The sequence below is a fragment of the Sphaerodactylus townsendi genome, linkage group LG11, assembly GCF_021028975.2.
Source record: "Sphaerodactylus townsendi isolate TG3544 linkage group LG11, MPM_Stown_v2.3, whole genome shotgun sequence".
In the NCBI taxonomy this organism is placed as follows: domain Eukaryota; kingdom Metazoa; phylum Chordata; class Lepidosauria; order Squamata; family Sphaerodactylidae; genus Sphaerodactylus; species Sphaerodactylus townsendi.
Window position 1 is genome coordinate 57,715,996 of NC_059435.1, and position 25,555 is coordinate 57,741,550.

General features: G+C 45.5%; 1 protein-coding gene across 1 annotated transcript in view; it reads left to right on the top strand.

The window, feature by feature from the left end:
* Positions 1-25,555, top strand: part of GPR158 (G protein-coupled receptor 158) — a 144,063-nt gene that overhangs the window by 53,314 nt on the left and 65,194 nt on the right. Inside the window, exons 3-4 of the mRNA XM_048510806.1 lie at positions 9,793-9,895; positions 22,777-22,994. Coding sequence (XP_048366763.1) covers positions 9,793-9,895; positions 22,777-22,994 — 321 coding nt within the window. The remainder of the gene's footprint in view (positions 1-9,792; positions 9,896-22,776; positions 22,995-25,555) is intronic.

Consider the following 25,555-nt stretch of genomic DNA (forward strand, 5'->3'; position numbering starts at 1 on the left):
AGCTTTAGAAGAAAAGTGGGGAGGGGGTGTGGCAGATGATGTGGAAGAATGCTTGAGACCTGGAGAGCTGCTGCCAGATTGAATATACTGATCTTGATGGACTGGTGGTCTGATTCAGTATACCGAGCTTCATGTGTTCAGATGCAAGCTGATAAATGCGATAAATGAATTGAATGTCCTTAAGAGAAAAAGTGTAAGGACCCAGGAAAGATCCTTCTTGGTGGTGGCGCCCAGACTTTGGAATGCTCTTCCTATGGAAGCCCAGTAGGCTCATTCCTTGCTATTCATTCGTTGTCAGGTGAAGACATTTTTATTTCAAACAGCTGTTAATGTCTAGCTTGTAATAAGCTGCAGTTTAGGTTTTATAGGTACATTTTATTGTATGCTGGATTATTTTATGGTATGGAGTAATTTTATTGTATTTTATTCGGTTTGTTGTTGGTTGTATTATTGTACATGTGATTGTATGGTGTTGTGTTTTGTAAGCCACCTTGATTGCGACTATAAAAAGGTGAGGTGTAAATACTTTAAATAAATAAATAAATTCCTGAAGTAAAGAAATGTTGAATGCTGTAAACACATCTCTATCGCTTTCCTCTTCTGAATGCTCCGTAGGGGCAATTTTTTGCTATGGATTTTTTTTGCTTTGGATGCGAGTCAAGAGGGTAATCAAGTGGTGAACTCTAGCAACATTGATTAAGTTGCATTTTCTCATATTGAAGGGGTTCAAAGTACTAATATGCCTTTGCCTGTTATGAATGGGTATTGCAGGCTTCTATCTGAGCATGTTGGGCATATTGAAGTGGCTTAATTGAAGCGTTATCCACCTTGGACCTTTCATTCTGAATTAAAGTCTCCTGAATTTTGCAGCGCTTGGTTCCCACTCCCTTCCTCTTGGCAGAAAAATCAGAATTCACTAATGGCATTCCCTTGGTCAAATGTTGAACTACTACATTTCTTCAATTAATATTTAATCAGGGCTTAATAGCACTTTGCAGAGAATTCAGATATGCTGGTGATACTGTCCAAGGAGCAACACCTTCCAACCCTGGTCTATTTCACATACCCTCCAGAGCACAATCTTATGTTTGTATTAAATGAATGGTCCAGATTTCTTTTTGCATAAGTTGAATGCATAAGTTAAAAACCTGCAGGCTGTTCAACAAATGTATCTCGAAATGCAGCTTCACAGATTTCAGGTTTTTTTGGAGGGCGGGGGTGCAGCCTGTGTTCAAATGCAATTTGAATTTGTACAAATGAACCTATATTTTGAAATACATTTTTAAAATATGCAATTAAATGTATTTTTAAAAGATGTATACCACCTTTCAGCTGCAGAGCCCAGAGGCAGCTAACAAAAAAGGAGGTCAGTTTATCACTAAAAAAAGTTTAAACGCCGCATGACTAAAACACCAACTAACAGCCATTACGATAAAATGGAAACATTCATCCAAAAACCAGTGGGAGAACAGTTTAATGTTCCAAGTCATTCTTATTGCTGACCTAAGTGGGGCAGTCCTCAAGCAAAGGAAACTTCAAGGGAAGATTACAGCAATTGTTGCAGAGCTGAGTAAGGATACAGAATTCTTATCTCACTACAGATTCTATTTTTTTGCCTCAAACCATTTCCCGTCTACTTTAATCAAGCTGATTACAATGTGCATGCTATTTTTGCATCCTGAGTTCCTACTTTACCACATCCACCTCAGCTTCTGAAAGGGATATAAAGATCTCCATTCCTACTAGGTATCTGACGAAGGGAGTGTTGACTCTCAAAAGCTTATACTGTCAAGTTGCTGTCAAGTTGCTTCTGACTCATGCTGACCCTATGATTCAGTGTCTTCCAAAATGCCCTATTGTTAGCAGCCTGGCCCAAGCTTTGCAAACAGGGGGCTAGGGCTTCCTTTATAGAGCCAATCCATCTCATGTTGGGTCTTTTAAAATTTACTTGTACAGGTGTGTTTATCTCTGCTTGACCCATCATTGGACATTGCACCATCATTGCACTGGAGCAGTCGTTCACTTCCCAGATGATCTTGCCACACGGGAAAATCCAGCTGTGGATAACTGTGGTGGCACAATGATTGTACAATCTCCAGTGATTTGTTATTTATTGTATTCTGTTCATTTATTCTACTTATGTTTATTCTACTTATAAGTGGATGCAGCCTTGGTCCATTTGTTCTGGTGCTCTTTTTTCATCAACATACTTCCTGAAATGCACTTTTCCCCTGTTCTCCCAATTCTAAAGGACTCACCAAAAACAAAACAAACACCAACAACACTTACAAGCTCCTTTCCCTTCCTCTCCCCACAACAGACACCTGGTGAGGTAGGTGGGGCTGAGAGAGTTCTGAAGGACTGTGACTAGCGCAAGGTCACCCAGCAGGAATGTGGGAGTGCAGAAACACATCTGGTTCACCAGATAAGCCTCTGCCACTCAGGTGGACGAGTGGGGAATCAAACCCAGTTCTCCAGATTAGAATCCACCTGCTCTTAACTACTGCACCACGCTGGGTGGAGAAAGATGGAAGAGGGGGAGGCTGAGACAAACTGTAGCTACCTCAACCGTATGCCTAGTGGAACAGCTCTGTCTTACAGGCCCTATCAATGTAGTGTTGTTGGATCTTAAGAACAGGCAGCGACAAGGGAACTGTCTGAAGAACATAGTTTCTAGTGAAGATAGGAATGCAAATCTTGGGTAGTCTTGACATGAAGTTATCCGTTAGGTTGCTGCAGCCTTCCATGGTGCATGAAAGGTTATGAAATTGTCAGCAGTTTTCAGAAAACATGTGGGTAGAATGAAAATGCATGAGGAAGGAGGAACAGGTCTTGAGCCCTATTTATGCACATTAATTTAAAGATATGCATAGATTCCATATAAGCACTGGTGGACTTACACATTATTATTTCCACATGGTTGGGAACACTGAAAACCCTCCAGGGTTTTTAATAATAGAAAAAGATCTCTGTTTGCAAATGCTGGTACACTTACATGATCTGTGCATACCTGCAAACATGCAGGACAGTGGGTACAGTCCAATCTTTTCCCCCTCCCATGATCAGCATTTATGCTATTGATATATATGAATCACATGAAGATGTCTTATACTGAATCAGACCACAGGTCCATCAAGATCTATTTTACTTCGGCCCCTTTCATACATGCAGAATAATGCACTTTCAATCCACTTTCACAATTGTTTGCAAGTGGATTTTGCTATTCTGCACAGTAAAATCCACCTGCAAAGGGCATTGAAAGTGGATTGAAAGTGCATTATTCTGCATGTGCAAAAGGGGCCAAGTCTGGCAGCGGCTCTCCAGTGTTTCCAACAGAGGTCTTTCTTATTACCGGTAGCTCCTTCCTGACCCATTTAACTAGGGTTGCTGGGGATACAACCTGGGACCATCTGCCTGCAAAGAAGATGCTCTAACACTGAACCAAGGCCGTTCTGCTCAGTGCTATAGCCAAGAGCATCATGTTACACTACCCCCCCAACCCTCTGCATTCTAAAGTCCATTGTTTTAACTTCCCTCTGAGCTCCATTACCTCTTTCTGTGCCTCCTATGGACCAAACATAATTTTCAGCATTCCAGCTGAGTTGTCTGTTCTTCAGATCATTTTGGCAACTGCTCGTGAGCATAAGCATTAAACTATTCAGCAAAATGAATTAAGAGGTATCTTCAGCTTGTAGAACAAATTACGCACATCACAGCCTCCTTCCTAATGAAGTACCATATCACATGCATAATCTGTTCTTGCCTAGAGGTACCGTCGTCCCTTATCGCTGTTGTCACCAGTAAGGGGCTGAGGAATGTGGAAGGCCATTTTAAGTCATGGTAATATAATATATTCCACGCCCAAGTGCTCGATTTTTCCCTGGCTTCCTTAAAAAGAAGGTTTTTTTTAAAAAAAATCACAAATGCAGGATGTCAGGAAGTCATTGGCTAAGAATAAAGGCATGAATGGGGAAAAATGAAATTTGAAACTGGGGATGTGTATTCAGTACATCAGAGTTGAAAAAAATACCAGAAAAATATCTTAGCAATATTTTTAAGGTTTTTTTCAGTCAAATACATATTAGAGAATTTCCCCATACCAGCCAATTGTTCTGAAACTGAAAACCCTTGAAAACATTTGGTTTTATTTGGGATTATTCAGGCAGTGGCTCAGGATCCCTACTGTGGTAGGAGCGGTACCCGGGCTTCCTAAAAGGGCAGCTTCGTTGTTCCGTTATGTGTATGTTACTAAATGTATTGTGGAAGTACTTAATATATTTGGTAACATGAGTATTTTTGTTGAAGTCTAATGGAGGCAGGAGAGAGGAAAGAAGGAGGGGAAGGTTGGGTATATCTTTAAAGATGGGGATAAGTAATGTGTTTATATTTTTGCAAAGCGGGGGAAGCTGTGGGAAGTCCAATCTATCTCCAGGGCCTCAAATCCTAATAATGCTGATGATTTTGACAATGCTTATCTTTTCATCCTTGGAGACCCAATATTTCTTCTTCTGAATAATTTGGAGACTTGTTCATACACAAGGAAGAGTGTAGCAGATTTGATAGAACAACAGATGCTGTGGAGCACATTGTAGTATGTAATTTTCTGCCTCCCTTTCTTCAATTTTAACCCATGTCATGGTTTTCCAAGGACCCCTACCCCAGAGTGGCAGGCTGCAGAACTGCAGTCAAAGCTCTGCTTACAACCTGAATTTGATCCCAATGGAAGTCAGTTTCAGGTAGCCGGCTCAAGGTTGACTCAGGCTTGAAGAGTTTAACAGACAGCAGGTGTACCAGGTATATGCGCCCAGGCAGACTACGATGATACAGGACAATCCTAAGCAGAATTACAACCTCTTCTGAGTCTGTTAGGATTACCCTGGAAGTCAGGAATAGATCATAAGTTAGTGAGATATTTGAAGGGTGATTCTGCACAGGCCAAAAATAACGGGTACAGGGGCGTGAATAAAGCATTATGGGAGAGAAGTTCCCACAGAACTCACCCCCCCCAAAAGCTTCTAACCCATTTTATTTGGCTGAACCCAGGTTAAATGAAAGTTGCTGAATTAGCAAATTTCCCCCCTTTAACCTGGGTTTCAGATGCTTCCTGCTTGCCTTAATTCAAATTGAGGCAAGCAGGAAGTGTTCTATCACCCCCTCCTTTCATCTACCATTATGGTGGATTTTCCAGGCACCATTAGAGTGGATTCTCTAGAAGGCCGCCACTTTGTACCTGCTTGTAGTCTTGCCCATGAGGCCCCAAGGAAGAGACGAGACGCGGAGATTTCATCTGGTGGAGAGCGCCAGCAGCAGGAAGCGCGGGATCCCGTGATCCTGGCAACTCTGCCGTGTGCTCGCCCCTCGCACCTTTTATTAGGGTTTCACTGGGGGCGTGTAAAGGGGTCGGGCAGGCGGGAGAGCGGGAGGTCGGGAGAGCGGGAGAACGGGAGATCATCATGTGATGCATGATCTCATCGGGCTGCTACGTGCGGGAGGAAGCATCCGTGTCTGGGTCTAATCCTCACCTGAGGGCAAGAGCCCCTTTTGTCCCTTTGTGTGGGACACCTGGTGACCGCGAGTCAGGTAGTTCATGACCCGTGACTCATGGGGGAGCGGGGGTTGGGGGAGCGTGTGCGCCCAGAAGGCCGTAGCCAGCACCGGCATGCCAGGCGCTCCTTCTACGGTTCTGCTGGGTTCGCGGGCTCACCCCTACACCTGTTAGTGTGTGTGAGGGATTCTCGGGTGGGGGGGATACTCAGATGGGGGCGATTCTCACATGCACAGTTCAAAAGGAACCACAGTGACGCCAGAATCCCAGTGATTTTGGATGGCTTCTGCACCCACTGTGCATACAGAGACACAGGCAACACAGGTTCAATTAATCCATTTGTGTTGCCTGTGCAGAATGGGCTAATGAGGCCCAAACCACAAGCATTTAGGATTCATCTTGATTTGCTGGTAACTACTCAAGCTTTCAAAATAGGATAGAATTTTACACAGAGCGTATTGTCTTTACCATCCGGACTCCCAAGCTGCTCCTGAGACTGCCTCCGCCCTAAGGGACTAACATCTCTGAACCTATGAAACCTTGTTGAAAGGTACAAGGAAGAAGCCTGATAGCTGCCACACCTGCTCAGTTAGGACAATTTCCTGGATGGACTGCCCCATCCAGCCTTGAATGAGTCCCTTAAACTACAGCCCCATTTCAAGACGGGCAGAATCAGATTTCTGCAAGTGAGAGTTCTTCCTCTGGCTTCCCTTTCTTCCTTAAATTATTTTGCATATCCTTACCGTGAGATGGCGGGGGGGAGACTTTTGATTCTGTGTTGCCCGTTGTTTGGCACATTCTTGCTGCTGGCACTGGAAATAATTTCATGAAGCAACAGATACTTTAGATAAGCCCTCCCCCCATTCCCTGTGGCTGCTTTCTGCTGTGATATCACTGAAAATAGGCATGCATTTGAACTGCCTGTAGCTGTATGGCAGGGCTAAAAGTATTCAGCATTTATAATGGGGGAAAGTAGGTTTCTAGGTTATTGTGGGGAAGGAAACTAACAGTATCCTTGGAATAGAAAGCTGTATGAAGGGAGTGTTTTGCTTTAGTTTTCCCTTTTATTTTCTCCCCCACCTGCCCTGTCTGTAGTGCTTTGATAACTTGTCTTTACCCAGTCTTTACCCATTTCTGAAACAATGGTGTTGTTTTCTGTGACGGTCACAGCAAACCTTTGAAGTTTTTGGTAAGGAAAACATGCATTCAGAAATTATTAATAATAGCATGAACATTTCTATTTAAATATTTCTATTTAAATACCTCCTGCCTTTTATACTGAATGAGCCTTAGGACCATCAGGTTTGACGGGTCTAAAAGGGAAACCCCTCACTTCCCACCCCAATGTTGACTTTCCATTGTTTATTAAACTATTCCTATCTGGCCTTTTGAGGCTGCTTGTGTAACCTCTATCCGTGGGTTCTGTGGGGCAGAACTTGGAATGAGTTTGCAACAACAAATTTTAAAAACAAAATGGTTTACTTTCTTAACATAAAACATATAACATCAACATTTAACATCACACTTCAAGGTCCTGTTCAGGTTGCATTTTCAAGTCCTTATATTTACAGTCTACTGATACTGCCAAGTCCAATTCTTCTTTGCAAGTGGGTTGGCTCCTGAAGACTCCAAGGGCTTGATGAACAGGATTCAACATGATGAAGGTTTCCAGGAGAACTCTCACCCATTACAAACATTAAAAAACCCTGAAACAATAAACTCCAACATTTACAACATAGCAAAAACAAACAACTACCTTCCCACTAGTTCCCAACAACATTGCAGTTACCTTAACAAGGTGTTAAGGGCTTATACAAACCAAGGTCCGAGTCTGACAGCCTTGTCTCCTCCAAACTACATGAGCTCTGCAGCCTTCTGCTGCTTTGAGTCTCCACCCCTTTCTGGGTCAACCCATTCTGAGCATGGGGGTTACACTTGCACTTAAAAAAAATAGGCACAACTACAATTGAAACAATGAAATCAAATGGCAGGAAGGCACCAACATTTTAAATCAGAAAGCTTAACAGTGAACTGTAAATATTCAACAATTCCACATATTGAAGAAAATAGCAAAAAAAAGTAAACCAAATGCAGAGGCGGAGCTCCAAGGGATGGAGGGATGAGATGCACTGGACGCGCGCTCCTGTGGGGGTGTGGCAAGGGCGTTCCGGGGGCATGGCAGGGGCATTCCGGGGCGGTATGGGGGCGGAGGACGCACCAGTGCACCAGGCACTTCCCCCCCTGCTACACCTCTGACCAAATGCTGTCCAGATTAGCACTGTTTTCAGCCATTGACAAAGAGGAGGAGGAGCGTGGATTTATAACCCCACCCCTTCTTTCCTGTAAGGAGACCCAAAGGGGCTAACAGACTCCTTTCCCTTACCTCTGGAAGTTGGACGGGAAGTACGATTTTTCCTAGGCCTGCCCACATCAGAATCATTTCTCCTACCCACCCACCCCCCATCCCTGCCATTTCTCACCTTCCCACATGTCACCAAATGGCTTTTTCCATGTGTTTGCTCATTAATCAATAATTGATGCACTGCTATAGAAATTGAGAAAAAAGTCCTGAAAAGGCCCTCTGGTAGTATGGGAGGAATGAGAATGGCAGCTGCAGAGGAATGAGGCAGAGAAAGGGTAGTGAAAACTGCTGTGAGGATGCTCCATTGCTGCATTGAGTGAGTCCACATACGGGGCAGCAAAGAATCAAATGAAGACGCCATGTGGAAGTAGCCTACATCTGTTACTGGCAGGGCAGTCCTAAACAGAGTGGGAAGAGACCACAAGGGTCATCAAGTCCAACTCCCTGCTGTGCAGGAATACACAATCAAAGCATCCTTGACAGATGGCCATTCAAAACCTCCAAAGAAGGAGACTCCCTCACACCAGAGTTGGTCTCCCTAGACCAGGGTGTCAAACTTGCGGCCCTCCAGATGTTCATTAACTACAATTCCCATCAGTCTCTCCCAACCTGAGCATTGGCTATACTGGCAAGGGCTGATGGGAATTGTAGTTCATGAACATCTGGAGGGCCGCAAGTTTGACACCTGTTCCCTAGACTATATTAACGTCCTAAAAATCTGTACAAAGCAGGCATTGACTTAGAATTAGATGGAAGTGGAGAATTCACAAGAACTTCTGGGGTGTCATCACATTTTCCCCTCCTCCGTTACCTTCTGTTACTTGAAATCCCCCATAACTCCCCCCCCCCATTCCTGCTTCTTTCTCTTCTACCCACCCATCAGGTAACCTACCTTTTACTGACAGAAACCAAGGCTTTAACTGGCAATACTGTTTTAATAGCCTAGCAACAGCCACAGAAGATATGTGTTTCTTAAAGCTAGAGATGCTGCTTCTATTATTTGGGGGTTTATTAACTCCTCAGTGTTGTTTGTTTGTTTTTTCAGATTGCAGATTTTCTGCAAACATGGGGTTTTTCAGGCTTGTAGAAAGATCTGTCTTTTTCTGTTCATGGCTCCAGTCTCCAGATTTAAATATACCCAGATTTGGCTAAGTTGAGAATTAGATATATTGTTATGCTGACGCTATGTTGAACTAAATAGTTCTGATTTCCCTGCTAATTAAACATATACTGCAATATTGTAGGCTGAGGTTTTTATACTGAGGTGTTTATAAATCTAAAGAAAAGGTCCTTTTTTCAAGCAGAGGAAATGTGGGACAGATTTGTAGAAAATATTCAAGAAGTGAGGATGCTTTTTCTGTCAAATTAGGAATGCCACAGTGCTCATGAAATCAATCTTAAGCTAGAGGGACTGTTTTCATTGCTGCCAGACTTGTTGGTCTCTCTTCTTATTAGTGTTGTCACCCTCCAGGTGGGGTTTGGAGATCTCCTGGAATTACAACTAATCTCTAGACTACAAACAATAATTTCTGGATGAAATGGTTGCTTTGGAGGGTGGAGTCTGTGGTATTATTCCTCCCCAGGGTCTCCCTTCCCCTTGAGCCATGTCCAAATATCCAGGAATTTCCCAGCATGCAGTTGGCTTCCCTTCTTCTTAAACATTTCTTCAATATATTGATGGGGAAATAGTTCTGATGCTGAACTTTCTGTCTGTAAACAACTATACACTTTTGAATTGTTGACACTTTCAGATTCTTTTAATCCTGTTTTACCTTCACTGAAAGAAACTCCTTTTTATATTGCCAGGCTTAAGATGAGATGTACAATACAAGATAAAGGATTGGGCATCTTTTTTCATTTGTCTGCCTATCTTTCTTTCTTACAGTGTATGCCAATTAAAGGTCTTGGATTTGTGCTGGGAGCCTACAAATGCATTTGCAAGGCTGGATTCTATCATCCCGAAATATTTTCGGTGAACAGCTTTCAGAGTAAGTGCCTTTGCTTCAGTTGGAAAGCTAGACAGAGAGCATGAATAATGCAAGATTCCTTTTCATCCTTATCAGGGTTATACGGCATATTCCCAATGGCCTGCAACTCTGGGATTATATAATCACTTAAGGAATTTTTGCCCTGTGGTTTGTCGTCTGTGATACTCTGGAGAATTCTGTGAAACATACCTCTTTTTAAGCAGATTTGATTTGTAAACAAATATTGTAAATATTTTCAAAATTCTATTTTGAACTAGTTACCCTCATAAGACTAGCAGCATGATCCTTGCCCCGTTTGAGAGTAAATATTTTGATATTTTTCCCCCTTTGCATTGTGGTTTTGTATTATAATGCTATGTAAAACAGCTGCTGGATTTCTCAGCATGCAGGCCACCCAAAGTGAGGTCACTAAAATCTAGTTCCTTAAATATGGGCAACTAGGTTTGCATATTGTGCAAATTATTTTCTACCTATGCAGACCAAGCACATTCATTGTTGTGTTTCCCTTGGGCAACTGAGCTTGGAGGAGGGTTGGGGGGAAAGGGGGTGGCATTCAGATCTGAGCAGGGGAGATAGAGAGGGAGGAGGAAAGTGTGAGATTGACATTTACTGATTTATGTGGCTGGGCTTCCTTAGAAATCTAAGACAGGGCAATTCAACTCTTCTTTAAAATGGTTTATTTTTAGAAGCTAGTTCGTCTAGGAGCTAGAGCACACATGGCTGCACACTGTCTTGCAGCTTTCCCTTGGCTAAGGTTGTCAGAAGAGTTCAGGCATAGCTCTGATTGACAAGGCAGGGGGTGGTGATTTGGAAAGTGTGCCTTTTGCTTCTTACTAGCCAGTGTGTGCAAGAACAGAGCAGTATATCACTGCTTTCCCTACACGTCAGTTATAGATTTGCCTTTCCTTAAATGATGGGGCACATTCTCCTTTCTGTCTCTGGATCTACAAGGGCTAATAATTTAATTGTTTCAATCTACGGTTCTGAACTAGCTGGTGTAGTGTAGTGATTAAGAATGTTGAACCTGTAGAGACTGGGGTTCAGTCCCTGTTCACTATGAAATTTCCATAATGGAAGTCATTGGTTGTGCCTAGAGTGGGTTAAGACTGAAGTAAATCTGCATAGGGTTGCTGCATGACTTCAAAACAGTAATTTTTCTCTGGTCTTCATATTTAAGTCTCCTAGTGGTGGATGCCTGCCCCCAGAGCCGTAGCAAGGAGGAACTGTGCCCAGGGCATGTGTGTGTGCCCTGCGACCCTGCCACAGCCCGCCCACCCCCGTCATGCCCCGCTTGCCCCCGGAATGCCCTGGAACGCCCTCGCCCCATTCCCGCACCGGCGTGTGCCTGGTGCAAGACACCCCCAGTCCCCTGGGTGCTACGCCACTGCCTGCCCCACTTGTAGTATCCTGCCTCTGCTTGGAACAGAGGCCGTTTCCGCATGGCCAGCAAGCGGGGGTGCATTGGCATAAATTATGCCGATGCACACACACACACACACACACCCCGGGACTGTTCGCACAGATGGTCCCGGTAGGGGCGCAGGCGAAGGCACAGCCTTCGCACAGGCTGCGCCTTCCCCAGCTGGTTTACCTTCTCCTGCTGGCTGCCGTCACGTTGTGGAGGCCAGGGGACACACACCCCTGGCCAGAGCGACAGCTCTGGAGACGGATGCCAGGGGGGCATGTCCCCTAGCCTCCACAACGTGACAGCAGCCAGCAGGAGAAGGTAATTGTATTGCAGCAGCGCCTGCTGTGCGAACTCCTCCCCAGGGACGGCGTTTTTGCCGTCCCTAGGGCGCTGTATTCCGCCCGTGCGGAAACAGCCAGGGGCAGGAGAAAAATAAAAATGGCTGCCAGGCTGATAATATGACCTGACTTCTGGGGAAAACTGTGAAGTGATTCCTAGAGAGGATGACATCACTGACAGTTTTACCATAGCATTTCTGGTGATTCTCACTCTATGTCAGATGTAACACAATGATTGATGAGTTGTGGGTTTTCCTGAGTTCCTGCATGTCCCCTACCCAGTTAGGATCAGGACCATGTGCATGTTGAGAAGAGGCTTCAGCCATCCCTTCCCTGCCATTTTGCAACCAGAAAATTCTCTGGGAGAGCCCTGTTTGGAGAAACCAATGTTTTATTTATTTATTTATATTTTAATTTATATCCCGCCCTCCCCAGCAGGTCTCAGGGTGGCAAACAACAGTTTCCATATACAGTAATAAATAAAAAACAGTAAACAACTAAAACAGCAAAAAAACCCACCCTGCCCCTTACTGCATCCATGGGAGGCCAAGGATGATAATGGTCAGGCCGGCTGGGTAGATGGGAATGCCTGGCGGAAAAGTTCTATCTTACAGGCCCTGCGGAACTCATTCAAGTCCCGCAGGGCCCTGATCTCATTAGGGAGCTTATTTCACCAGGACTGAGAAAGCCCTGGACCTCATAGAAGCCAGCTGGACAGCCTTTGGGCCAGGGATCTCCAGTAGGTTTCCATAAAGCAGGTCTGATGAGCAGGGCAGGGAGAGGTGGTTCCGCAGGGGAGCACGTCCAAGACTGCTCACAGCCTTAAATGTTAACACCAACACTTCCCTGGGATACATGTGGATTTCCCCAACAAGCCCAATAGCACTCCCCACCACAGGACTGGTTCAGGTTGGGAAATAGTTCAAGTGGGAAGGCTGAAGCCAGGGTGGACTGGTAGGCAAAAATGAGGCTGGAAAGGGCCTCCCATTGTGGAGGCAGAGGGAAGAAGGGTCCTGCCTGGGCCACACACATTGAGGGAAGGGCTCCCTTGAGTTTCTGCCCGGCTTATGCCCACCTATATTAGACAGAGACTGCCACTTGGTGGGCCCCCAGCACTCTCAGGCACCACACTGGAGTTCCCTGGTCTAGACCATAGGTGTCAAACCCACGTCCCTCCAGATGTTATGGACTACAGTTATGGACTATTGTCCATAACTTCTGGAGGGCCGCGAGTTTGACACCTGTGATCTAGATCATAGCCAGTTCCTGAGTGAGGGAGGGGTGGGGTGGGAGTGAGGGGTGGCATGCAAGGGAGAGGGCCCAGCATCTGGACATGGCCCACCTAACCTAGTGGAGGGAGGGGGGAGGGAGAGATGGCATGCAAGGGGAGGGGAGTGAGGGATGGGAGAGGAGGGGAGGGGAGGGGAGGAGGGTGGGTGGGTGGGTGGGTGGCAATCAAGGGAGGGGAGGGAGGGGGCCTGGTATCTGGACATGGCCAACTCACCCTAGCAGAGGGAAGAGAGAGGAGGGGTGGCATGCAAGGAAAGGGAAGGGAGGAGAGCGGAGGAAGGGAGGGGTGGCATGCAAGGGGGAAGGGATCACACCTGTGATCTAGACCATAGGTGTCAAATTTGCGCCCCTCCAGATGTTATGGACTACAGTTCCCATCATCCCCTGCCAGTATCATGCTGTCAGGGGATGAGGGGAACTGTAGTCCATAACATCTGGAGGGCCATGAGTTTGACACCTGTGATCTAGACTGTCACCTCCGCTGCAATGTGTAATAGAACAGAAGGGTTCTTACTTCAGCTTTGAAGAAAATGCCGATACCGAAACAACGCAAGGAGGAGCTGAAGGTGGTAGCTGCTGCTGTGTAACCTGAAGGTCTGTTTGTATAGCTATGTTGGCAAAGTCTGACAAGCAGAGTGATGGATCTGGACAGGGGCATTAGAGTATAAAATGTTCTTAGAGCAAGAATACACAAATGGAAAGAGAAGGAGAGAGATGGGAAGGCAAGGACTGCCAACCCCAAATAAAGAGCAAGGAAAGGTCCTATTTTCAGAAAATAGGATTTGGTGGGTCATGTTTTATAAATGCAACTTGGACAGATTTTGCTTCATGACAGTTCCACGTTATTCTTCAGTGCCCAAAAGTCCTGTTACCTGAAATGTGGATTTTAGGTTCCTTCCTGTACGATGCAGTCTAGGCAGATCGGAGCTGGAGTGGAGCCTCGTTTTCCTGTAGCCCGTGACACTCTGAAATTTCCTCAGCGCATGCATTTGGAAAAAAAGATTTGTTTACTTAACTGCCAGCTCGGCAAACCCAGCAAGGAACCTGAAAGTCAAGCTGTGTTCTTGCTTGCTCACCATTGTTAATAATCAAGATTTTTGCCGGCCAGATGCCCTCGCCACTTTAAAATTTTGCAAACCTTCTGCTTTCTGTGGGACTGCACAGTTGTAGGTTGAGGCAGAATTGAGAGGTGGGGGGAGGGGCTGCTGAGAAACTAGGGCAGATGGAATTCTCTTAGCAGTACTGTTCAAGATGCAAACGCTGGAACGTAGCTCAATTCATTGTTTTTGAAGCACCGCTAGTGACTTAGTGGATGTAATTCCCATTGGAAATAGTAAAATGATGTAATGTTGTAGGCCAAGCTGCCTCAAAGGGTTTAGGTCCTTTAAAGAGCGTTTGCACTATGGCAGTCAGACAGATTATTTATTGTACTTATATTATTTGCACCCTGCCTTTCTCCCCAATGGGCTCCCAAGCAACTAACGTTGCTCACTCTTCCATTTTATCCCCACCACAACTTTGTGAGGTAGGTGGTGTACGTGACACTGAGTATGTGACTGATCCAAGGTGACCAAGCAAGCTTCTGTGGCAGAGTGGGGATTTAAACCTGGGTCTCCTACAGCCTAGTCCAGGGGTAGCCAACCTATGGCACTCCAGATGTTCATGGACTTCAATTCCCAGGGGCTGATGGGAATTGTAGTCCATGAACATCTGGAGTGCCATAGGTTGGCCACTCCTGGCCTAGTCTGACAATCCAACCACTACAACACCAGAGGTGTACCATGGGGGGAGGGGGCATTCTCTCCAGGTGCCATTTGCCTGGGTCACATGGGGTGTGCATTTTGGCCACCTCCCCCTTCCCCCCTGCAGGCCAGACCAGGCCTAGACAAGCAGTGTCACCCTCGCCATCCTAGTCACTGGTCCGTTCGGTGGCCAGGAGCTGGTGCACCCTAGCAGCAGCATTGCAACTTCTGCAAGCAGGATGCGGCTGGTGGTGCTGCGTGCCCTCTGCCTTGAGGCACTGCTACTGCTCCCGTCTGCTTGACGCCCAAGATCCACGTCATTCAGGGTTTCAGCTGCCGGCTCCCATTGCCCCTGCCAGTCCCCCTGCTGAACAGAGGGGCAGGAAGAAACAAGCGGGACATGCCCCCAAAGTGGCCAGGTAAGAGCACCCTTTCGTTGACGTGGGTGGCAGCTCCATTGGGGCACAGCTACAGAAAATGGCACCCAGGGGGCAATTTCAATGCTTGCACTGGGTGCCATTTTCTCTAGTTATGCCCCTATACATCACACAAAACAGAACCGGTCATTTCAAACATGGATGACAAGTCAGGAATTGAAGGGGAAATGATAAGGACCAAGGGCCAGTATCTAGAAAGTCAGACCAATGATCTGCTCATTGGAATTACCTCTTCATAAGGAGCACACAGATTGAATTTGGGTCACCCCTGTGTACCTAGGAGTTCCGACTTGGAGTGGTGGCGGGGGTGGAGATCTCCTGAAGTTACAGCTGATCTCCAGAGGATAGAGATAAGTTTCCCTGGAGGAAATGGCTGCTTTAGACGCTATACTCCATACTATATGCAGCTGAGGCCCCTTCCCTCCCAGAACTCCACCCTCCCCAGACTGTACTCCCAAATATCCAGGAATTTCCCATCTCGGAGTTGGCAGTCCTACCTGAGTCAAATACAACACAATCACACGTGTGATTGTGTTAATTCCTGTGTGTGCAGTGCTGAATAGGATCAGAACTGTGGTCCATATGGAGAAGGGGCTTCAGCCATTTCCCAGTCCTGAAACAGTTCCAGGGGTGGGTGATTGGACCTGTTGGGGAAACCCACAAGTATCACAGAGAGGACATGGCTTTCCATAAAGGGTGCCCCTGGGACTGTTCCAGGCTGGGAAAATAGCACAGGGGAGACAGCTGAAGCCCTTTGTGTATACCCCTGTTCTGATCCTAATTGGGCATTGCAACTGTAGCAACGGAGGAAAACCCATAATTCATATGTGACTGGGTTAATCATAGGTCGCCAGTGTGAACTCCAGCCCCAACCCACCTATTCTGTCATGGTGAATAGATGTGCCCCAGTCTAGAAACATAAATTCAAACTGTGCTGGGATATAGGTAGGTCCTGCAGCTTCCAGTCTAGCCATTGTCCCCATAGCATATCCTTAGCCACAAAGATTACCTGGTGCTTTGAGAAACACAAGCCTAAGCAGAGAAAATATTCCTCATGCCAGATTTTATTCCATCATCCCGTAAAGAAGACGATTTTGTGCTATTCAAGCGCAAATATTGTATTGTACATTTGACATAATTCTATAGCACAGTGCTGCACAAATGTTAATTAGGGAGGTCTGACGGCATTTGAAGCAAATGAACCAAGTAGGTTGGAGCCATTGTGGAATTAAACAAACAAACAAAAATCTGATTTAACGTCTGCTCTATGAGTGTCAAAGGACTAACAGGCTCTGGTCAGCAAGTGTGAATAATAGGAATTGTTGGTTCTCCCCCGCGGCTTTGATCTTGATACATGATCTATTCTGAGGGTAATTGTGCGTGTTTTCCTCTTTCTAGTACAGCAATCCTGAACTGAAAATATTCCTGCTTGCCTCTTATGTTGGACATTGAGCTCTTTGGTGTTTCATCCTATTTTATAGGATTATAGAATCCTACCTAAAAATAATAGAAAGCTCTTTGAACAGTTTCCTGCAGTTAGAATTATTTTCTGCTCAAAAGGTCTGGAAGGGTGACTCTTTACTCCATTTTGTAAGTTAAGATACAATAAACTGATTTATCCAGACTTCCCTGTCCAGTGTCCTTTATAATGCAGATTTTTTTAAAATTTTAACCTTACTTTCACAAGCCCAAATATAACAATTGCTTACTAGAACGAAACCTTCTCACATGGGAATTTCCCTACATGTATATAATATTGTGCCTAATAAATGGAGAGTTCAGGGGTGGGTTGGCCATTGTGGTCACTAGGGGCTTTTCCTAGTGGGCAGTCCTCCATGTCTGGGCCTAGTGAGCCAAGCAGTCAAGTCCTACAGGAAGTGTGTGTTACTGCCCATCTCAGTCAAGTCATGCTGGGAAGGCATCTGGTATCTGCCAGTTGACTTGTGATGGGATGGCAGAGGTGTATCTAGGGAAAAATGGAGCCTGTGGACAAAATCTGAATTTTCTGCCCCTTCGCCCTGCACAAGCGCCCAGGTCTACCGCCCAGAATCCAGGTCTACCATCTGGAGCCTGCGCTGGCATCCAGGTCTAATTTCTGGAGCCCGCACCAGCATCCAGGTCTACTGCTTGGAGCCAACGCCGGGGACCAGGTCTGCTGCTCAGAGCTGCTGGCAACATACAGGTCTATCACCCAGAGCTGGATCCAGTGCCCAGGTCTATGTGTGCCTGGGTACATGGGTTACCCCATGTCCCCAGAGGCGGTACGCCCTGTAGAATGGGGCCAGTTGGGCCGGCAAGGAGAACATCACTAAGTCCATTGGCTCTGTTGAAAAGTGCAACAGTGCCTCCTTTCTTCCTGCTGCCTCATTCTCCCTCACTCCATTGGAGACCCCTCTGAGTTGGTTTGATGGAAGTCACAGAAAAGTTCCATTTGAGTCCTGCAAATGATGTGGCGGTGCGTCTCTCCTTTGTTAAATTTACCCCATGGGGAGGAGTAGTAATATGCCACTGGAATCTCAAAGGCATTTGACATTGCTTCGGTTGCACTGGAAAGAGCCATGCCACAGAATTCACATAATACAAGCTCTGCAGCTCTTTTCACTACTTCTTGAGTAATGTGAGAAGCCTTTGACCCTGTGGAAGGAGCCCAATGTGTAGATCCTTCACAGTTCATACCAATGTTGCCCCACTTCCTGGGATGATTGTGTGGTGGAACACAACATTAGTCTCATATCACTCCAGACTTTTGACATGATTATGGAGTGAGGCTCTTTAACAAGGCCAGCTTGGCCTCCATTCCATCCTTGGGATACTCCATATAGGCCAGATGTAGAGTGCATGCATTTAAAAAAAGCAATTGAAACTGACAGGCAAGAAGTACCGCTTAGATATCTGAAGAGCCTTTGTCATTCAGAGTCAACAGCTCTGAGCTGGGTTGGCTAACGGTTTCATTTGGCATGAAGGTATTCCTTGTGAAGACAGCTAGAAATCTTTAGAATTATTATTATTATTATTATTATTATTATTATTATTATTATTATTATTATTATTATTATTATTATTAATTCGATTTGATAAACCGCCCTACCCCCAAAGGGCTCAGGGTGGCGTACAACAAAACAACAACAACCATAATAAAACAAATCGAATCACCCCAGTTAAAAATACAAAACCTTAAAACTATAGCAGCAGCATCCTACAATAAATAGTTAATAATTAATAATAGGGGCATCTGGCATCACACCCCAGTGGTCAAAACCTGGGAGTGGTCAAATTCTGGGAGGGGGCTGGCAGATGGTCAGGTGTACAACCAGTGAACAGGGCAAGAAGAGGGGCATCTTGAGATGCCAGTCAGCACATTGGGTTGTATCCAATGATAGCCTTCCTTTAAAACTTGCTTTTATGGAGATAAAATGCTTCCAGTAGGAAAAACGTTTCTTCTTTTCTGGAGGCTCGGCAAGAGAGTCATTGGATCCAACTTGGTAGAAGACAGTTGTTGGTACGCTGTAAGGCCATGCTAACCTGCTGCCCTTGCCTTAACCCTAACCGTAACTTATTATTTTTATTTAATTTATTCAGTCATAAATTGTTCCCAAAATTGTAACAAAAACCCGAAAAATACAACTGACCATAGCCCAATTCTCGGACTGGGCCCTAGAACAATATGTAACACTAAGGCAAACCTGAGCTGCTGCCCTTGCCTTAATCCTAATCCTAATTATTTATTTTTATTTAATTTATTCAGTCAAAAATTGTGCCCCAAAAATTGTGCCCCAAATTTCTCAAAACAGCTAACACACTCTACTGTTCTTTCAAAGATTTTCTTCTATCAAAGTTAACAGACGCTGCCTCTCAACGGGCTGTCTTGTTACTCAGTACCTTTCTCCCCACCCCCAAGCAACTGAACCTTTTAGAACAAGCAGATTTAAGGTATAGCCTGAAGGTCCCAACACTGTTTTGGCAAATGGTAGCAGACTGGAGCAGGGAGAGCAGCATTTTTGGATGCTGTGATGTCACTTCCGGATGACGCCGAAGCCAGCCCCTCCTTGTCTCTATGGGGTTTACCATAACAATTAGGAGAAGACATCACCTACAAGATTCTGTCTCCACATGTGGTTCGGCAATTAGACACAGAACTTTTGGAAGCTTGCATTAGATAATATGAAGGACAAGATCCCCCTTAGATCCTCTATCAATTCTACTTAATGGGGATGGCAAGAAGTCCCCTTTCTGACACAGGAGGCATTTAAATAACTATGCTCTGCCATGATGCAATGCAATGCCCAGTTATGGAAGTCATCTACATTCTTTTCACATCATTTTTAGCGATGTTGCTGTATGCGAGTAAATTGACTGAATTAATCCTAGTAGTTAGAAGCCAATGTAGGAAGAATGGAGTCTGAGAAACAAGGTTATGTTTCGTTTCACATACTGATATGAACAAGCAAAATGTTTCTCCAGACAGAAATGATCAAGACTATTTAACTTTTGTAATTGATGTTACATTTATGAATTCCAGTCTCTTCACAGTTATGTTGTCATTATCAGGAACACGGGAGGTGTCATTCTATATTAACAGCAGTCCAGAAAAACATAATAGCCTTCATATGTAAAAGACACCCTCTTCTGATTTCTGTTTATCTAATGGGTTCTTTTGGCTGTTACATCAAGAAACTGTTTAATAGAATAAATAAAATCCATTCCCTGAGAAGGAAAAGGAGGGGGGAAACCAAATAAAACAAGACACCATGTGATGCATTCACACAAGGATTTTTTCCCAGCATGCATAGTGGGAAGTTGCAGGGGCATACCGCCCAGAAGACATATGGGGCCAAATGTCCCTGGACTGTGGCCATTTAGTCATGTGGGGGGAAATCGCCTCACACATACCGCCTCCTTCCCACCGGTTGAGTTGACCTGGTGCAAAAAAGAGTTGTTTGGTCATGGTGGGGGAGGGCAGCCACCCATACCGGGGGGGTGGAGGGTGGATCAAATTTTGCACCAGGCTATATTTTTTCTAGATACGCCTCTAGGAAGCTGTCACAGCAAATGGGAGCCCATACACGATGCTGTGGTGGATCTGGATATGACATTGGTTCCCCCTCCCCCCAAATATTTTCGGGCTCAAAGGGGAAGTTATGGAGTAGCTTCTGGCAGATCATCCATGTGGACAGTCCATCCTTAGCCATTACATGGAGAGGGTGGAGATGAGTTTTGCTATCAAAATGATGCAGGGTTGATCATTTTGCATCCCATTTTATTATCCACCTCCATTCAGCCTGGAATTAGATGGCTCCCTACCTTGACGTGCCAAATCTGATCATGTGGACCCATGCCACTGCCACCTCAAGGCTAGACTACTGAATGCACCCTACATAGGTCTAACCTGATAGTCTATTCAGAACCTCCAGTTGATACAGAATATTACAGTTCAATTAGTATCAGGAACTAAGCAGAGTGTCAGAACCACCAACCTGACACAGAGCATGCATATCACGCACATTCTTCAGGAGCTTCACTGGATAGTGTATTCAATTCAAGGTAGTGATTGTCACTCACAAAAGTCTTAATGGCTTTGGACCCCCAGTTAAGCATGACTGCCTATCATTCTATGTTCTGCCATGTGAAATTCATTCATCTGAACAAAGCCTTCTGAGTGTGTCCCCATATAAATGTGTAAGATCAACAAAAGCCCATACATGTTTATATGAATGAATGAATGAATGAATGAATGAATGAATGAATGAATGACTGTTCATACTCTACATCTCCCACCTTGCCCTGCATGGAGTATGCCTTTTTCAGAGCAGCTGCACAATAGATCAACATTTTCATTGAGCTATCCACCGTCACCCCAAGGTCCCTGTATTTGTCTGTTACTGCCAGCTCAGATCCCATCAGCATATATGTGAAGCTGGGATTATTTGCCCCAGTGTGTACCACTTTACACTTGTTTGCATTGAATCATATTTGTCATTTCAATGCTCATTCCCCATGTTTGAAGAGTGTCTTGCGGAGCTCTTGCTTTTGCATCATTGTCTTCTACCTTTGTAGTCCACTAGTATATCATACCCTAGACAGGGTTTTTAAAATGGTTTTCCAGTTGTGTTATCCTAGTTGGGCCTTAACATGGTTTTCAAATCTCAGAAGCTAAGCAGGGTCAGCCCTGGTTAATACGTGGATGGGAGACCACCAAAGAAGTCCAGGGTTGCTATGTAGAGGCAGGCAATGGCAAACCACCTCTGTTGATCTCTTGCCTTGAAAATCCAATAAGAGGTTGCCATAAATCAGCTTCTGCTTGACAGCACTTTACACACACACATGCACAATCCTAGTCCTATGGCATCATTTATTGGTCATCTTATCTGGCTGAATAAATTTTTTAAAGTATTTGGTAATCCACCTTGAGTCTCAAAGAGCATGAAGTTAAAAAATAAATATATTCCTGTATGTATGTAGGGAAAATGTCATGTGAGATGTGGCACCAAGCATGCATTCCTGAACTATGGTAAGGAATTCACTTTTGCAGGTTGCAGCTCCCAAGGCATTTTGAATAACTGAACACTGTCAAAAAATAGATATCCAAACGTTTTTTGAGAGATTGAGAGCCAGCGTGGTATAGTGGTTAAAAGCAGGTGGATTCTAATCTGGAGAACTGGGTTTGATTCTCCTCTCCTCCACCTGAGTCACAGAGGCTTATCTGGTGAACCAGATGTGTTTCTGCACTCCTACATACCTGTGGGGTGACCTTGGGCTAGTCACAGTTCTTCAGAGTTCTTTCAGCCCCACAACATAGTCATCATACAGTACAATAACAAAAGGGGCAACAACAATAAACAACAACCAATGAATACCTAACATTAACTAAAACAGTATAAGCTAATAGATTAAGCCCCATAGACTTTAAAAACTAATTTAAAACAGCGATTAGTACATAATAACAACGCTCCGCAAAATCCTACCTAAAAATCCTCCTAACAAGGAACAGGAGGGCACAGTAGGTCCCAAAGATGTCAAGGGACCCTCAAACAGGAGAACAGAGGGGGGCACCATTCAGCGACTGGTCTCTCCAAAGGCCTGGTGGAACAACTCAGTCTTACAGGCCCTGCGGAATTCCCCCAGATCCCACAGGGCCCAGACAGCTGGAAGGAGAGTGTTCCATCAGGCCGGGGCCAGAGCTATAAAGGCCCCGGCCCGAGTGGAGGCCAATCACATCACTGAGGGGCCAGGGACCTCCAGCAAATTGGCCTCTGCCGAACGCAGAGGCTGAGTAGGGAAATATGGGGTAATGCGGTCCCGAAGGTACGAGGGTCCCAGGCTGCGTAAGGCCTTAAAGGTCAACACCCACACCTTGAAGATGATCCAGAATTCAACTGGTAACCAATGCAGGCGGCGCAGCACAGGCTGAATATGGCATTGAACAAACCAAGTCCATTCAGCTCTTCAAGTTCAGAGTCCATGAGTAAAGGGTAGCAAGTTAAGGAAAGGATTAATGGAAGTGCAAGGCCTAGGGGCCATTTTGCCCTTCCTCTCCCTGTTGTTTCATGGAAAGGGAAGCTACAGGTCACCGGGAGGTGAGCAGAGTGGCCTTTTGCTTATTTATCTGTTTGCTTTCCTGCTTGAGTCAATCGCCTTTCTTTTGTTTTTTCTCAAACCACCAATTTAGGGAAAGATGCAGCCAGTCGTTTCTCTGGAGGCGAGATGACTGAAGAACTCTACACTTGCTTGCCCTGCAGGGAAGGATGTTCATATTGTACAGATGATACCCCCTGCTATGCACAAGAAGACAAGTACTTACGGCTTGCTATCATCTCATTCCAAACCTTCTGTATGCTATTGGACTTCATAAGCATGCTACTGGTCTACCGTTTCCGCAAGGCAAAGGTAAACTTAGACAAATCTTCCTTAATAACTGTCCTTCCTGATTGATCACAGCTTATCATGAACTCATTTGTTTATGGTAGAGTGACCCAGATTCCCTATTAAGAGACAAGCTCTGACCTACTGCAGTAAAAAAAAAGGATCTGTATAAGCATTTGAAGACACAGTCATTAGAGTGTCAGATTTTGGATCCAGGAAGGCCAGGTTTGAATACCCATTCTGGCATGGAAGTTTTGTTGGATGACTTTGAGTCTTTCAGCCTAGCCTCTCTCACAGGGAGGGGTTACTGTGAGGATACATTTGAGGCTGGGAAAACAATGTTGCAAGCCTTCTTGGGTCTCCGTTGGGGAGCAGAGTGGTGGTAGTGGTGGTGTAATGGTTAAGAGCAGGTGTACTCTAATCTGGAGGAACCAGGTTTGATTCCCCGCTGTGCCCCTTGAGCTGTGGAGGCTTATCTGGGGAATTCAGATTAGCCTTTAAACTCCAACACACGCCAGCTGGGTGACCTTGGGCTAGTCACAGTTCTTCAGAGCTCTCTCAGCCCCACCTACCTCACATGGTGTTTGTTGTGAGGGGGGAAGGGAAAGGAGTTTGTAGGCCCCTTTGAGTCTCCTTGCAGGAGAGAAAGGAGGGATATAAATCCAACTCTTCGTCTTCGTCTTCGTCTTCGTCTTCTTCTTCTTCTTCTTCTTCTTCTTCTTCTTCTTCTTCTTCTTCTTCTACCACCACCACCACCACCACCACCACCACCACTACTACTACTACTACTACTACTACTGTCAACCAGTTCTTAGTTAGATACCCTCAAAGTAGCTGTAAAGATAAGAAAATAGATCTTTGACTTTTCTTGCCCTGGGCATGTATGTTCCTTTCTTTTTACTCATAGAGGGTAGAAGCATTTAGCCTCCACTCTTCAAAGCAGCTGGGGTGGAGAGAAAGGATCCCAGAAAGACTGGCTTTGGGCTCTTTGGGCTGCCACATGACTGAGCAATCTGCAAACAATACAAGCAAGCAGTAGGCTTGGGGTGGAAAGTGAATGAAGCCCAAACCTGCCTCTGTCTGCCTCACCACTTGCTTTCAGCAAAGCAGCAGAGCATTTCCCCATCCCACCGCTAGGTTAATGAATCAATGTCATACAGCCTGTGTTTCTTGGAATTCCAAATGCAGCTTCCTCCATAAAAACCCCTGGCGGGAATACTTCACGTTCGCTTCAGCGGTCTTGTTGCGTCTGGTATTGTGCGTGTTAAAATTCTTAGCATTTGTTGAGATCATGATACATGTGTTTGCTGCAATTGCAATTTATGTTCCTGATCTAGCTGTGTACGAGTTCCATAATCCCCTTACAGAAAAGGCACCTTGTTCGATGGCCTGACGGTAACTTAGCTGAACAGCTCTCTCCAGTTTTACTTCATTATGGTAATATTATGGACTTCTAATGCCTCTCTTAAATAATGGATATTGTTAGGGAAACATGAATCAAAGTTTTCCTCTAAACATTCGGTAGCAAACCAAAACATTTTTTTTTAATTCAGTGCACACTGCTTTCCCTTGTTCTTTGATCAATGAGCAGGCACGCTGTCCTTATCCATGCATGAACATGCAGCGAGACTCAATCTTGCTCCCAACTCTTGCTGGGAATTTAGGGGGCGGTGCCTGGGGAAGTAGCTCAATGGAGATGTGATGCTACAGAGTCTGCCATCCAAGAGGGTCATTTCCTCCAGCGGAACAGACCTCTGTCATCTGAAGGAGAAGACTTTGTTTTGTACTCTGCTTTTGTCTACCTTCAAGGAGTCTGAAAGCGGCTTTCAATCACCTTTCTCTCTTCTGGATACAAGTTGCCCACAGAGGCATAGCAAGGGGGGAAAGCGCCTGGTGCACTAGTGCGTCCTCCGTCCCACCCTGAGACACCCCCGTCCCGCCATGCCCCTGGAATGCCCTTGCCACACCCCCACAGAGGCACACACCCGGTGTGTCCAACCCCCTGTCCCCTTGGAGCTACGCCTCTGGTTGCCCATGCTCTGTAGTCTGATGACAGGCAGAGAAAATTGTGTGTGTGTGTGTGGGGGGGGGGGAATGGAGGAGAAGTCGATCTATGGCTACCAATCTTGATCCTCCTTGATCTCAGATTGCAAATGCCTTAGCAGACCAGGTGCTCCGGAGCAACAGCAGCAGCAGAAGGCCATTGCTTTCACATCCTGCATGTGAGCTCCCAAAGGCACCTGGTGGGCCACTGCGAGTAGCACAGTGCTGGACTAGATGGACTCTGGTCTGATCCAGCAGGCTAGTTCTTATGTTCTTATCTCCAGTATCACTTCTGGCGCAACTTGAGTAGTAAGCCAGGAGGCAACAGTGTCACCAAACTTGCGGAATATCACATAATTGAGATGATGACATTTTTTTTAAAAAAAGACCCGCTGGGATGACATTAACTCAGAGGCGTAGCTCCAAGGGGTATGTGTGTGAAGCACTGGGTGTGCACCCCTGTGGGGGTGGGGGGGGGGCGGGGGCATTCTGGGGGGGGGGCATTTAGGGGCAGAACGGGGGCTGAGGATGCCCCAGTGCAC